The sequence below is a fragment of the Cervus elaphus genome, chromosome 14 (assembly GCF_910594005.1).
Source record: "Cervus elaphus chromosome 14, mCerEla1.1, whole genome shotgun sequence".
Taxonomy (NCBI): domain Eukaryota; kingdom Metazoa; phylum Chordata; class Mammalia; order Artiodactyla; family Cervidae; genus Cervus; species Cervus elaphus.
Window position 1 is genome coordinate 38,976,790 of NC_057828.1, and position 15,757 is coordinate 38,992,546.

Genomic DNA, 15,757 nt, shown 5'->3' on the forward strand with positions numbered 1-15,757 from the left:
AAAAGGCAGAGGAACTAGAGATCAAATTGCCAACATCCGCTGGATCATTGAAAAAGCAAGAGAGTTCCAGGAAAACATCTATTTCTGCTTTATTGACTATGCCAAAGCCTTTGACTGTGTGGATCACAATAAACTGTGGAAAATTGTTCGAGAGATGGGACTACAGACCACCTGACCTGCCTCTTGAGAAACCTGTATGCAGGTCAGGAAGCAATGGTTAAAACTGGACATGGAACAACAGACTGGTTCCAAATAGGAAAAGGAGTACATCAAGGCTGTATATTTTCACCCTGCTTATTTATTTAATTTATATGCAGAATACATCATGAGAAACACTGGGCTGAATGAAGCACAAGCTTTGAATCAAGATTGCCGGGAGAAATATCAATAACCTCAGATATGCAGGTGACACCACCCTTATGGCAGAAAGTGAAGAACTAAAGAACCTCTTGATGAAGGTGAAAGAGGAGAGTGAAAAAAGTTGGCTTAAAGCTCAACATTCAGAAAACTAAGATCATGGCATCCGGTCCCATCACTTCATGGCAAATAGGTGGGGAAACAGTGGCTATTTTTTGGGGCTCCAAAATCACTACAGATGGTGATTGCAGCCATGAAATTAAAAGATGCTTACTCCTTGGAAAAAAAGTTATGACCAACCTAGACAGCATATTAAAAAGTAGAGACATTACTTTGTTAGCAAAGGTCCATATAGTTAAGGCTATGGATTTGCCAGTGGTTATGTATGGATGTGAAAGTTGGACTGTGAAGAAAGCTGAGTGCCAAAGAACTGATGCTTTTGAACAGTGGTGTTGGGGAAGACTCTTGAGAGTCCCTTGGACTGCAAGGAGATCCAACCAGTCCACCCTAAAGAAAATCAGTCCTGAATATTCATTGGAAGGACTGATGTTGAAGCTGAAACTCCAATACTTTGGCCACCTGATGCAAAGAACTGACTCATTTGAAAAGACCCTGATGCTGGGAAAGACGGAGAGCAGGTGGAGAAGGGGATGACAGAGGATGAGATGGTTGGATGGCATCACCAACTCAATGGACATGAGTTTGGGTAAACTCTGGGAGTTGGTGATGGACGGGGAGGCCTGGTGTGCTGCAGTTCATGGGGTCGCAAAGAGTCGGACATGACTGAGTGACTGAACTGAACTGATGGGACTAGATGCCATGATCTTAGTTTTTTGTATGTTGAGTTTTAAGCCTCCTTTTTCACTTTCCTTTTCACCTTCATAGAGGCTCTTTAGTTCCTCTTTGCCTTCTGCCATTAGAGTGCCATGAGGTTCATATCTCTCCTGGCAATCTTGACTCCAACTTGTGATTCATCCAGCCTGGCATTTCACATGGTGTACTCTGCACAGAAGTTAAATAAATTCAATGGTAAATGAGTTAAATATTTTTCCATAGGATAAGAATAACATCTCTTCCTGTCATAGACCTGTGAATGGATACAGGAAATTCCTTTGTCCGTAGTTCTTTGCCCAGCAACTGTGGGAGTGGGCGTGTGAGGATTCATTCAGTTCCTAAACACTGGTCAGGGATGATCTGGAAATAGAGACCTAGAGGAGGGTGGGAAGTTTGAAAAGGGCTTCTGAAATTGGTAAGAGGGAGTGTGGAGTAGCTTTAGGAAGGGGCAAGCCCTTTCCTTCTTGCTTCTCTTCTTTTTATCTATCCTCTCCTTCCATCCCTTTTTTCCCTTTCTGTCCCCACTTCCTTCATTTACCCTTTCTGATTCCCCTCACCTTGCTGAAAGGAGAAGGTATTTGCTTAACTATCCTGTGTCAGTGGCAGGAAAGATGCTCCTTTTTCCACCTTTATCCTGTACATTTATATCCTCCATCGCAGCCTCCTCTTTTCCCAATTTCTATCGTGCTTATATTGACACCACAGATCCCCAGTTAGTACTTACTCAGAGAGTAAGATTAGACAGCTTCCTTGGAGAGGAGTGAGATGGAGAAAGCTGGAGCCACAGTATAGTCTGTAGAGGAAGAGGAAAGAGAAGTCCTGAGGATGCCTGATCAGGACGGCTGTTTGTACCTGAGGTATATAAGTTCAGTGCATATAAACTCCTTGTATATGAAAATCAGAGAATCGTAAACTTTCCTAACTGTCCAAGTAGACTTTCATGTTTTTCCTTACTTGTTTTTCTTTATTTATTTGGGATTCATAAGTGTAACTAGCACTACTTACTGCTGTCCATTGCCTGAAATGGAGCTTTGAAAAAGTCTCTGTAGTTTCTCCATTCTTAAGTCTAAATGTTAAATAGCAGTGCCCTCTGCTGTTTACTATTGATACTTATTGAGGAATCAAACTGTTTCATTAAACTCTACCAAGCAGTTTTTTCACCTTGTTTTTAAAAACATCAGAAGGAAACCACTAGATTTCATAGGTAGTATGCTGTTTATGGAAGTATATAGATGTATGAGTCCCTGAATTATGTAGCTGAGGCAACTATATAACAAATGATCACAAATGACTGCAAATCAGGTGGCAGATTTATTCACTCACAGTTCTAGAGGATAGATCTCCGAAACATATCAGCAGGACCTTGTTCACTTGCAGACTCTGTGGGAGAGTCCGCTGCATCCTCTCTCTTAGTTTCTGCAGTCACTGGCATTCCTGGACTTGCAGCTGAACAGCTTCAGTCTCTGCTGCCATCCTCTTCTCTCCTTGTCTCTTCACATTATCTTCATAATAAGGACACCAGTCATGCTGGATTAAATGCACATCCTACTTCAGTATGACCTCATCTTAACTAATTACATCTGCAATGTCCCTCCTTCCAAATAAAGTCACATCTGGGGTTTGGGGCATTAGGACTTCAACCTGTCTTTTTAGGAGACACAGTTCAACCCATGGCAGCTCCTATAATGGATACTTTTTCTCTCTTAAGTCTTGAACATGGTTTCAAAATGAAGGATTATATATAGACTTTGTAACAAGCTTTTTCCATCACCAGTAATTTAGATGGGGAAAATTTAGATATAAATTTGTACTATAATTCCTACTTTTGCTGATGTAATGCTTATAGAAAGTTATACTCAGAAAAACTCATTTTAAAATCTGTTGCCTACAGTTGGATTTATTCCTCACTACATTTAGATTTTATCAGTATTTTTCTTTTATCAGTACTTTAAAGAAAGGAAGAATGGCTCAATATTTTGAAACATTAAACACATAGCACACATTTAAAAATAATAATAGAAAAAAAATAATAATAGGATTATACAAATTGTTTTACAGCTTGATTTTTTACTGAATCTATCTTGAGGCTCTCTGTATCCTTGAGGGTATGTCTACCCAATTCTTTTTAATAGCTCTATGCCACTACAGTTTATGAATATACCTTGGATTTATTTAACCATTCTCCAGCTAATGGAGAATGGTTCATTTCAATTTTCACGACATAAGAAAGGTTACATTGCATTCCTATGCTGGTATTTCAATAGAATATATTTCCAGAAGTGGAATTGCTACTGGGTCAAGGAGTTTTAATGCTCAAGCTTTTTAATAATAATAGTAATGCAAAGAGGGTGTTATTTTATGCTCCCATAAATGTTAAAGTGCTTATTACTACACTTCCATATCAACACTGGAATATTATTAGTCTTTTTTTTTTCCATGTTTCTTTTTTTTTTTCCTTTATTTTTTATTAGTTGGAGGCTAATTACTTTACAGTATTGTAGTGGTTTTTGCCATACATTGACATAAATCAGCCATGGGTTAACGTGTGTTCCCCATCCTGAACCCCCCTCCCTCCTCCCTCCCCATCCCACCCCTCTGGGTCATCCCAGTGCACCAGCCCTGAGCACTTGTCTCATGCATCCAGCCTGGACTGGTGATCTGTTTCACACTTGATAATATACATGTTTCAGTGCTATTCTCTCAGATCATCCCACCCTCACCTTCTCCCAGAGAGTCCAAAAGTCTGATCTCTACATCTGTGACTCTTTTTCTGTCTTGCTTATAGGGTTATCATTACCATCTTTCTAAGTTCCATATAAATGTGTTAGTATACTGTATTGGTCTTTATCTTTCTGTCTTTCTTCACTCTGTATAATGGTCTCCAGTTTCATCCATCTCATTAGAACTGATTCGAATGTATTCTTTTTAATGGCTGAGTAATAGGGAATATTATTAGTCTTTTAAATCTTTGCTAATCAAATAGTCACCTGTCCTCCAGCTTCAAAAGATATATAATTAAGTTGTAATTTGGAGGTTTCCAATATAACTTTATTGGAAATTTTGTAGTTTCTTTTCTACGACCTTCCTTCTCATGTCTTTTATCTGCTTTTGTTTATATCTCATTCTTTTATGAGTTTGTAAGATCTTTTTCTTGCAGTCCATGGTGTCGCAAAAAGTCAGACATGACTTAGTGACTGAACAACAACAGAGACCTTTTTCTTTTGACCACTTACTGATCCCCATGTAGCAAGGGACAATTAAGATATTAAAGATTGTTTCACTGTCAGATCAATCAAATATCACCTATTTTGCTGTTTTAGATTATTTTCAGTAATACAGACTAATTTTTTGAAATATCTTTATCATCACTGGGTGTGTTTTGTATTGCTTCTAACAATAATTCAGAGAACAGTTATTTTCTCATGGAAAATGTTTCCACTCTGTGTTTATTAAGAGATATTTTTAGAAAATCCTGTCTCATTTACAGGTTTAGCTAATTTCATGTTCTTTTCATATTTATTATGCTTTCTTATTTTCTTTGAAACAGGATAATACAGACTACAGATTATTTCAGAAAACACTCAAATTATGTCGTTTCTTTGCCAACTCCCTTTTGCACTATACTAAGGTAAAGCTTATTTTTTTTATAATACATGAATGTGAAATCTACAATATATTGTAAGTTATCCTGTTTTTTAATTCCTGCCAAAAACAACCTTGAAGTTATTTTGTCAAGAGTATATTTTGTAAGGTTTTTGGTTTAATATTGTTTGTTAAATATTGAGCATCTGTTATATGGTTTAGGTTGCTACCATCATATTGTTACTAGTTTTATTCAATTTTCTGAAAAATTTATTTTGTAAGTATAAACAAAATTATTTCTATAAGCACAGATCAGTTTTTTTAAAAGATAATTCAATTTATCTTTACTGTTGATAAATTATTTCTAAAGTAGGTTGTTAAAATTTTAATGTTAAAGTTTAAATGTTCAAGCTGTGTAATAATTTTAAGACCTGCATATTTGGGAGTTGTCAGGTAGCATAGTGATAATTGAAGATATATGAACAGAATAGATAAGTTGTCAAGGAAGATTATTTAGAGAGAAGAGCAGGGGATACTTAACAGCAGCCAGTGAAAGAAATAGCATTAATAATAAATGTTAGTAATTAAAAAACTATTGTTTATGTTGAATTTGTTTTTGCCCTTGTCGTCGTCCTTTCTGATGAAAAGATAAGGATCTTCAATGACTGTTTATTAGTCAAAATTCCGTGACAGATACACTGACTACTGGCACACGCCATCCTGGTTGGTGTGCTGAGTTTGTCCTCTGGGCCACAACCACTCACCGTAATTGGCTGCTCTGACACTGGGTTCCCTGAAGTTTGCAGGGTGTGTATTTCAGTGGCAGAGGTACATGATGGGGAGGTCCTAGCTCCAGTGGTACTTTTGGGTAGTTACCCATCTGATATTTGCTGATATGTAGGAGGTAAAATGTGCCTAATTGTACTGAAGAAGCTAAAAGTTGATCAGTTCTATGAAGACCTAGAAGACGTCCTAGAACTAACATGAAAAAAAGATGTCCTCTTCATTGTAGGATTGGAATGCTAAAGTAGATACTTGGGGTAACAGGCAAATTTGGCCTTGGAGTACCAATGAAGCAGGGCAAAGGCTAAAAGAATTCTGCCAAGAGAAGGCACTGGTCACAGCAAACACCCCTTTTCAACAACACAAGAAACAACTTTACACACAGACATCACCAAATGACCTATTGAAATCCAGTTGATAACTTCTTTGTAGCCAAAGATGGAGAGGCTGTATACAGTCAGCAAAAACAAGACCTGGAGCTGCCTGTGGCTCAGGTCACCAGCTCCTCATAGCAAAATTCAGGCTTAAACTAAAGAAAGTGGGGGAAACCACTAGGCCAGTCAGGTATGACTTAAATCAAATCCCCTGTGAATATACAGTGGAGGTGACAAATAGATTTAGGGAATCAGATCTAGTAAACAGAGTGCCTGAAGATCTATGGACAGAGGTCCGTAATATTATACAGGAGGCAGCAAACAAAACCGTCCCAAAGAAAAAGCAATGCAAGAAGGCAATGTGTTTGTCTAAGGATGATTTACAAATAGCTGAGGAAAGAAGAGAAGCAAAAAGCAAAGGTGAAAGGGAAAGGTACACCCAACCAACTGTAGAATTCCAGAAAATAGCAAGGGGAGACCTGAAGGCTTTCTTCAGTGGACAGTGCAAAGAAGTAGAGGAAAACAGCAGAAAGGGTAAGACTAGAGATCTCTTCAAGAAAATTGGAAACATCAAAGGAACATGTCGTCCAAAGATGGGCACAATAAAGGACAGAAACGGTAAAGAGCTATTAGAAGCAGAAGAGATCAAGAAGAGATTGAAAGAATATACAGTAGAATTGTACAAAAAAGATCTTAATGACCATGATGGTGTAGTCTCTTACTCAGAGCCAGACATTCTGGAGTGGGAAGTCAAGTGGACCTTAGGAAGCACTGCTGCCATTAAAGCTAGTGGAAAGATGGAATTCTAGCAGAGCTATTTAAACTCCTAAAAGATGCTATTAAAGTGCTGCACTCAGTATGTCAGCAGATTTGAAAAACCCAGCAGTGGCCACAGAACTGGAAAAGGTCAGTCCTCATCCCAGTTCCCAAGAAGGGCAGAAGTAAAGAAGTTCAAACCACTGGACAATTGCACTCATCTCCCATGCTAGTAAGGTTATGCTCAAAATCCTCCAAGCTAGGCTGCAATATTATGTGAGAACTTCCAGATGTTCAGGCTGGGTTTAGAAAAGGCAGAGGAACCAGAGATCAAATTGCCAACATTCACTGGATCATAGAGAAAGCAAGGGAATTCCAGAGAAACATCTACCTCTGTTTCATTGACTACATTAAAGCCTTTGACTGTGGATCATAACAAACTGGAAAACTATTAAAGAGATGGGAATACCAGACCATTTTACCTGTCTCCTGAGAAACCTGTATGTGGGTCAAAAAGCAACAGTTCGAACCTTGTATGGAAGAACTGACTGGTTCAGTATTGAGAAAGGAGTACTACAAGGCTGTTTGTTGTCACCCTGTTAACTTATGTGCAGAGCACACCATGTGAAATGCCGGGATGAGTTACAAGCTGGAATCAAGCTTGCCGGGAGAGAGATCAACAACCTCAGCTTTGCAGATGGTACCATTCTAATGGCAGAAAGCGAAGAGGAACTAAAGAGCCTCTTGATGTGGGTGAAGGAGGAGAGTGAGAAAGCCAGCTTAAAACTGAATATTAAAAAAACTAAGATCATGTCATCTGGCCCCATCACTTCCTGGCAAATAGAAGGGGAAAAGGTGGAAGCAGTGATGTATTTCCTCTTCTTGGGCTCTAAAATCACTGTAGATGGTGACTGCAGGCATGAAATTAAAAGACGATGGCTTCTTGACAGAAAAGCTATGACAAACCTAGACAGTGTGTTAAAAGCAAAGATAACATTTTGCTGACAAAGGTCCGTATAGTCAAAGCTATGGTCTTTCCAAAGAGATGGAGCCATAGCAAAAACAACACCCAGTTACTTTGCCAACAAAGGTCCATCTAGTCAAGGCTGTGGTTTTTCCAGTAGTCATGTATGGATGTGAGAGTTGGACTATAAAGAAAGCTGAGCGCCAGAGAATTGATGCTTTTGAACTGTGGTGTTGGAGAAGACTCTTGAAAGTCCCTTGGACTGCAAGGAGATCCAACCAGTCCATCCTAAAGGAGATCAGTCCTGAATATTCATTGGAAGGACTGATGTTGAAGCTGAAACTCCAATTCTTTGGCCACCTGATGCGAAGAGCTGACTCATTTGTAAAGACCCTGATGCTGGGATTGAGAGCAGGAGGAGAAGGGGACGACAGAGGATGAGATGGTTGGATGGCATCACCAACTCAATGGACATGAGTTTGGGTAAACTGGGAGTTGTTGATGGACAGGGAGGCCTGGTGTGCTGCAGTCCATAGGGTTGCAAAGAGTCAGACATGACTGAGCGACTGAACTGATGATCTTTCCAGTAGTCATGTACAGATGTGAGAGCTGGACAATAAAGAAGGCAGAATGCCGAAGAATTGATGCTTTCGAACTGTGGTGCTGGAAAAGATTCTTGAGAGTTCCTTGGAAAGCAAGGAAACCAAACTTGTCAGTCTTACAGAAAATCAACCCTGAATATTCATTGGAAGTACTGATGGTGAAGCTGAGGCTCCAGTACTTTGTCCACCTGATGTGAAGAGCTGACTCGTTGAAAAAGACATTGATGCTGGGAAGGATTAAAGGCAGAAGGAGAAGAGGGCAACAGAGGATGAGATTGGTGGCATCACCAATTCAATGGACATGATCTTGGGTAAACTCTGGGAAGTGGTGTGAGACAGGGAAGCCTGGCGTGCTGCAGTTGATGGGGTCATGAAGAGTTGGACATGACTTGGTAACGGAACAACAACCACATACCCTTTTAAAATTAGTTTATTTTTCTTACAGGGAAATTTAAAGTTTTTAAATAATCAGTTTGTTTTCTATATCCTATGATAACAATTAAAATTATTTCTTTGACATTCTAAGATATAACATAGCCATAATGGATAAAGCTGTCACAACTGTACTTGGATCCCAGCCTTTCTCTTTTTTTGCCATGTGACTCAGTTTATTTGGTACATTAGCTTCAGCCTTTCTAGTCTATAAAATGGGGACAATAATATGTCATTATATTTTTTGAAAAGTGAAAGTCACTCAGTTGTGTCTGACTCTTTGCAACCCCATGGGCTGTAACCCACCAGGCTCCTCTATCCATGGAATTTCCCAAGCAAGAGTACTGGAGTGGGTTGCCATTTTCTTCTCCAGGGGATCTTCCTGACCCAGGGATTGAACTCAGGTCTCCTACATTGCAGGCAGATTCTTTATTGTCTGTGCCACCAGAGAACCTCTAAAGTGTTAGTCACTCAGTCATGTCCGACAGTTTGTGCCCCAGGGACTGTAGCCCACCAGGCTCCTCTGTCCATGGAATTCTCCAGGCAAAAATACTGGAGTGGGTAGCCATTCCCTTTTCTAGGGGATCTTGCTGACCCAGGAATTGAATTTGGATCTCCTTTATTGCAGGCAGATTCTTTACTGTCTTAGAGAACTAAAGTAATGTTTGTAAAGTCATTTACTGAGCACTTGGACGTGTTCATTAAATGATATCTACTAATTGTTGTGTTGATAGTTAACAGTAAAGAATTTTAGGTACTTAGCCTCATTCTCCCTTTTATTTTCATGCAAGAAAATTTGTTTTCCCTATGTAGCACATGTAGGATTTTATTTAATTTTGCATGCCTTTGATGAAAAAATATATATTTTAGCAAAGCATATTGTGTACAGGAAGTGAAGAGAGTTGTTTTATTTTTAGGAATTTCTTCCTTTCCTCTCTGATTCTTGCTGTACATTGCACCAGCTTTATCTTCAGATATACAGGTAAGAAGAATGCTATATGACCATTAACATGAATAGAGCCATTTGAGCCTTGCAGCCCTTTAGTGTAATCATTCAGAAATCAAGTATCACATGTCAATGTATGGCAAAAACCACTACAATAAAGTAATTAGCCTCCAATTAAAATAAATTAAAAAAAATCAAGTATCAGTAATTTTTCTTAATGTTTTAGTGGATTTTTATATGCTTGCTTAAAAGTAATTAATGGAGATGGAAGCTTTGCAAGAATAGATTCCATATTAGTTTTATTTATGTTTATATTCTAACTAGTATTTTATACCCAAGTGATGAATAATTGGTCTGATAATAAATACCAAAGGCAGAAAAAGAGGTTATGTTTATATGTATATATTTTGTATCAGCATACTGTTTTTTTATCTTAATTTTTATTTTACTTCTATGAGATTTAAGTCACGTAGTACTTGACTCCACTTTAGAAAAAAACAGTTACAGAAAGGGTATCATAATTTAGATAAGGGCTGAATGACATCTAAAATTGATGGTAACCTCAGAAGAAGCCTTGATTTGACACTAAAGGACTCTCAGCTCATTCATCAGCAGTCCTTAATCCATTTAGTCTCCTAGACAACTTTATATCTCTTCAAACATCTTAAATGTCCAGTACTACCTCCCCATTTCTGGCTGGCAGTGTCCTCACTCTGTGTCACTTAGAAAGATGGAAGCAATATAAAGAGAACTTCCACATTCTTCTGACACATCTATTATTCTGCCTGTATCTGGGCCCGTGTATTTCCTTGTTCCCAAGAGTGAACTGACTGTGCACCTATCTGAGGCCAGCCACTATTTCTGCATTGGATTTCACCCTCTCACATGCTCAGGGACCTCACTGTCACAGTTGTTCCTTTTCCTTCTTGGATCATCAGTCCTCCCTGCCTTCTGGATCATTCTCATGAGTATACAGCTTGCTTTCTTCCCATCTTAAAAATAACATAAAGCAGTCTCAACTCTGCATCCTCCTGCGAATAAGCACCTTCCCCTTATTCTGCATTTGTTACAATAAGACTCCTAAAAACAGTTGTCTATACCACTGTCTTTTTTGAAGCTACTCCAATCAGACTTTCCATTCTAACACATCACCAGAACAGTTCTTGTCAAGGTCATCAGTGACCTCCACGTTGCTATGTCTAAGGGACAGTTTTAGGCCTCATCTTATGTAATCTGTCAGCAGTGTGTAACCCTGTCATTTAGACTGTATTCTGTCGACTTCCATGCAACCTCCCTTCTCAACAGGTTCCTCCTTGTCTCTCCAGCTACTTCAAGATGGATGTGCCCCAGCACTCAGTCTTCAGGCTCTTCTCTCTTCTCTGTGGTCATTTAGTTTCAAGACTTTAAATGTGTATCTCTTCCCTTTAATGTCTAGCCATCAATCAGGACTGATTCCAGCCCGTGTCATCTGACCCTCCTCACCACCCCCCACCAAGCTTCCTCATTTCAGTTTAAGTTGTAACTTGGTTTTGCAAATTGACCAGGCCAAAAAACCTTGCTGTCATCTTTGATGTTTCTCTGCTCTCTTACCCCTCATCTAGTCCATTAGCAAATTCTGTCCGTATAACCTTCAGAATAAATATGTATATATGCAGTATATAGAAAAAATGAAACAAACTGGAGTTTTCTATTTCGTAGTTAGTGTTCCCGTTTAGTTTAGTTTATATTTTCCAATTTCTTTGTCTCCTTTTTTCTTTTTTGATGTTCTTATTCAAGGCTTCCTTTATCAAGTGTAGTAAAAAAGCTTCTGTGATACATATATATATAAATAGTGTGTATAATATATATATTTTAGAAAACTTATGAAGTTTTGCCTAACTAAAAAATTTATGACATTTTGATTCCACTTGTTTGATTTAGTATGAATAGAGTGCTAGATTTCTAATTTTAAAAAATGGCTATGCAACATGCAACATAGCACAGGGAACTATAGTCAATATCTTGTAATAACCTATAATGGAAGATAGCCTGAAAAATAATATATGTGTATATATATATGTATAACTGAATCACCTTGCTGTGTACCTGAAACATTATAAGTTGACTATACTTCAATAAAATATGTGAAAGTGAAGTTGCTCAGTCATGTCCTACTCTTTGCGACCCATGGACTGTAGCCTACCAGGCTCCTCCATCCATAGGATTTTCCAGGCAAGAGTACTGGAGTGGGTTGCCATTTCCTTCTCCAAATATCAAGTGTTTATCTTAAGGATTTCCTTTTAAATGCTGTCATCCCCTGACAGGGTATTCTCATTTTCTGTCAAGTTTGCCATAGTTAAAATTAACACTGCAAAATATACTGAATATGTATCTCATTTCACATAAGTTTTGATGAAGTTTAGTTTAAACTGCAGTTACTGAGACATTTTCTCTGAAAGTCTTTGAATCTTCCTTCAGTGTTAGTATAGTTTGTTCTTGTAAAGCTCTTGCTTCCAGGCATTAATTCATCGTCAGTTTAGCCTTCTACCTATTTGAAAACAACTTTCAATAGAAGTAATTAATCCAGAATTTATCAGAAGTATCTTTCTTACATATATTTTTATTAGTTATTTGGTTCATATAACTTTTTTTGAGAATATCATTGTCAACAATGTATTAAAATGCATCAAAACAATACTAACATTTTCCCTAAGATTATAAACTTTTAGTTTTGTAGAATTATAGCCATGTTATTTAGTTCAGAGGTTCTTCATACAATTTTGGTATCAGTTCAGTACTTTTGAGTTTTGTTTTATAAAACACATGCTACTTAATTTTTAAATATATTTTCACTTCTAGAAGAACATGATTTTGTAGTACTTAGCCTCTGGCTAAAATTAGAAGGTAGCTATTAAGTGAATGAGTTTTTTCCCTTCCTTTCTAGTAAGTTTCCTCCAAGCCTGTATGCTGCTGGGATTTCTAAAGCACAGCAGGAGGAAATAGCTGGTACTTTCCTAGTTACACTGAGTCCACTCATCAGTCAGCTTCTCACATTCCAGCCTTTCATGGATGTGGTTTTGGACAGTAAATTAGGTAAGCTTCAAAACATATTTAATGTTAAATGTGTGAGACACATGGTAATTTTCCCTTACATAGTCATCCTTTTTTTAAGTTTTAAAAATTTTCTTTAAAGTTTCTTCTACTTTCTTTTCTTGGAGTATATTTCTAACTTTTTAAAAAAAAATTATATATTTTTTAATATAGCAATCAGAGTTATATAAAAATAGAGTATGTTTTTACCAATTTGCTATAACTTAATTAATGTGCTTTTACCACGTGAAGAGCTGCCGTGTGAACTACAGTTTCCCCAGTGTCTACTGCTGGTTGTCATTATGGATGAGCTGTCCTCTCGGTCTGAGGATGTGCAGGCCCTGTGGTGCACAGAGAGCCAAGTCTCAGAAGCTGCAGCCAGGTAACAGACACGGCGTTGTTTATCTCTGATCACATTACGATGGTAGAATGCACTGTTGTTTGCAATGACCTTGAAATTAAATTCTTTGTTATATCACATATTCTAATTAATAGTTACTATGTAGACCTCATACATATTGCTACTTAATAAAAATATAAAATACATAAATCTATGACAGGCGCTGAAAATGTTTTAATTTTGTTCACTCTTTTAAAAGGTATTTCCTAATAGTGTTAATAAACATTGAATGTAGTAGAGATGTAGTTGATAACATTTAAAGATGAGCTCTGATAAATAGAATGCTTGGACACTATAAGGTATCCCCTGGGAAATCTCCCTTATATTCATTCTTCTTCCCAATATCAGGCTTTAGTTCCCACGCCGTGGCTGTTGCTGTGTCCTAGTTTTTCACCCTTTCCTTTAGTGGCATCCTGTGCACCACTGTTGGGTTAGTCTTCCTAAGCCCCAGCTTTTTGAGCTTCCAATTCTCCTGCTCAGTAACTGAAGCATAATGTCCCAGGTCTTCAGCTTTGCATTTAAAATCTGCTGTTGTCATCATTAACTTTTGCTCCTTATCCAGTTTTCTACACATATACCTTGCTTCTGTCAGACTGGTGATTCCTGTCTGCCTTTTACTCAGGCTTTGTCATCATTATCTATTATATTTTGCTTATTTTTAATTTATTATTTAAATCCTCTATGAAGAATTCTTAAACCATTTCAATCTTAAAATGACCCCTCTCTGTCTGTATAATAGGACCTATTTTTTATTTTATATATGATACCTAGTTTAGCTATTTAAGTTTCAGGTTCCTTGATGAATTTTGTCTTAGACTTTGTATAGTTCTGTGTTTTGTTAATCACTTGGTAAATGATAAAAGATGTATAGGAAAATTCTCCTTTAAGGGATTTCTCTAACTGTATTTTATTTTTATGGATACATGGATACGTAGTCACATATATTAGAAACTGTGACTGGTATATACACCTTGAGACATTTGTATTTGCTAAAATAACCCTCTGTAGTGTTATTATACCCACTAATTGTTAAATGTTAATAACGTTGGGTTCAATGTTCTCAATTTCCCTGCAGGGTGTCTCTCCTCAAAGCCATTTTCTCCAGTTTTGAGCAGTGTTCTGGTGAACTCTCTCTACCTGTTCATTTACAGGGAGTAAAGAGTAAGGGGCAAGCCGAGGTGGCAGTCACCTTGTATCAGCATGTTTGTGTTCATCTGTGCACATTTATTGCTTCTCTTCATCCCTCACTGTTCCCTGAACTGGTAAGTTTGTCAGTTGCAGGGCTAAGCTGAGATTACTTTTGCTTTCTTTTCATTGAAACTGTGAATCAGATATAGAAGAAAGTGTGGGAATAATAAATGTGTATGCATTTATTTACATTGGGGCGTCGTTGCTTTAGAAGCCTGGCAGGCTGTAGTCCTTAGGGTCACATAGACTCGGACATGACTGAAGTGACTAACACGGCACATAGTTGTTTTCGGGCTTCCCGGGTGGTGCAGCGGTAAAGAATCTGCCTGCCCGTGCAGGAGATGCAAGAGATGCAGCTTCAGTCTCTGGGTCAGGAAGATCCCCTGGAGACAGAAATGACAACCCGCTCCAGTATTCTTGCCTGGAAAATTCTGTGGACAGAGGAGCCTGGTGGGCTACTGTCCACGGGGTTGCAAAGAGTTGGACATGACTGAGCACTAATGGTTGCTTTACAACATTTGATTAGTTTCCGCTGTACAGTGAAGTGAATCAGCCACATGTATGCATAAATCCCCTCCCTCTGTTAACTCCGCCGCCACCACATCCTCCCCATCTAGGTCGCCACAGAGCACTGAACTGAGTTCCCATCACTATACAACAGGTTCCCACTGTTGTTTCACATGGCAGTGCACATACGTCAATCCCAGTCTCCCAGTTTATCCACCCACCTCCACTCCAACTGCCGTCCCTGAGTATAGTTCTGTACATCTGCATCTCTGCTTCTTCCCTGTAAATAGATTCATCTTACCATTTTTCTAGATTCCACATATATGTGATGATATATGATATTTTGTTTTCTGACTTACTTCTCTCTGTATGGCAGACTCTAGGCCCATCCATGTCTCCACAAATGACCCATATCATCTTATCCACATGTATCTATATCCCTCTCATCTTTATCCATTCGTCTGTTGATGGACATTTAGGTTGCTTCCATGTCCTTGCTATTGTAAATAGTGCTGTAATAAATGTTGGGGTGCATGTGTCTTCAAAAAATAGAAGACCTAAAGAGACAGTTCTCCAAAGAAGACACACAGATGGGCAACAAATACATGAAAGGATTCTCGGCATCACTAATTATTAAAGAAATGCAGATCAAAACTACAATGAGGTATCACCTCACACTGGTCAGAATGGCAATAATCCAAAAAATCTACAAACAATAAATGCTGCAGAGGGTGCGGAGGAAAGGGAACTCTGTTGCACTGTTGGTGGAGATGTAAATTGATACAGCCACTATAGAGGTTCCTTAAAAACTAAAAATAGTTTTTATGACTCAGAAATGTGTATTTATTTTTGAGTGTCATTCTCTTAGCTTGCACATTTTATGCTTTAACTCAGTTGGGTCTTAGGAAATGGTAATTTTAAGAGTCCTGTAGTATTCAGATGTAATATTTAGCTAAAATACTT

At 38.2% G+C, this 15,757-nt stretch overlaps 1 protein-coding gene across 2 annotated transcripts in view; it reads left to right on the plus strand.

Annotated features, from left to right (window-relative positions):
* Window positions 1-15,757, plus strand: part of C14H1orf112 (chromosome 14 C1orf112 homolog) — a 49,223-nt gene that overhangs the window by 16,227 nt on the left and 17,239 nt on the right. For both annotated transcript variants that reach the window (XM_043923057.1, XM_043923056.1), the window contains exons 9-13: window positions 4,739-4,819; window positions 9,602-9,666; window positions 12,554-12,702; window positions 12,952-13,081; window positions 14,175-14,361. In XM_043923057.1, the coding sequence (XP_043778992.1) occupies window positions 4,739-4,819; window positions 9,602-9,666; window positions 12,554-12,702; window positions 12,952-13,081; window positions 14,175-14,361 (612 nt within the window). The remainder of the gene's footprint in view (window positions 1-4,738; window positions 4,820-9,601; window positions 9,667-12,553; window positions 12,703-12,951; window positions 13,082-14,174; window positions 14,362-15,757) is intronic.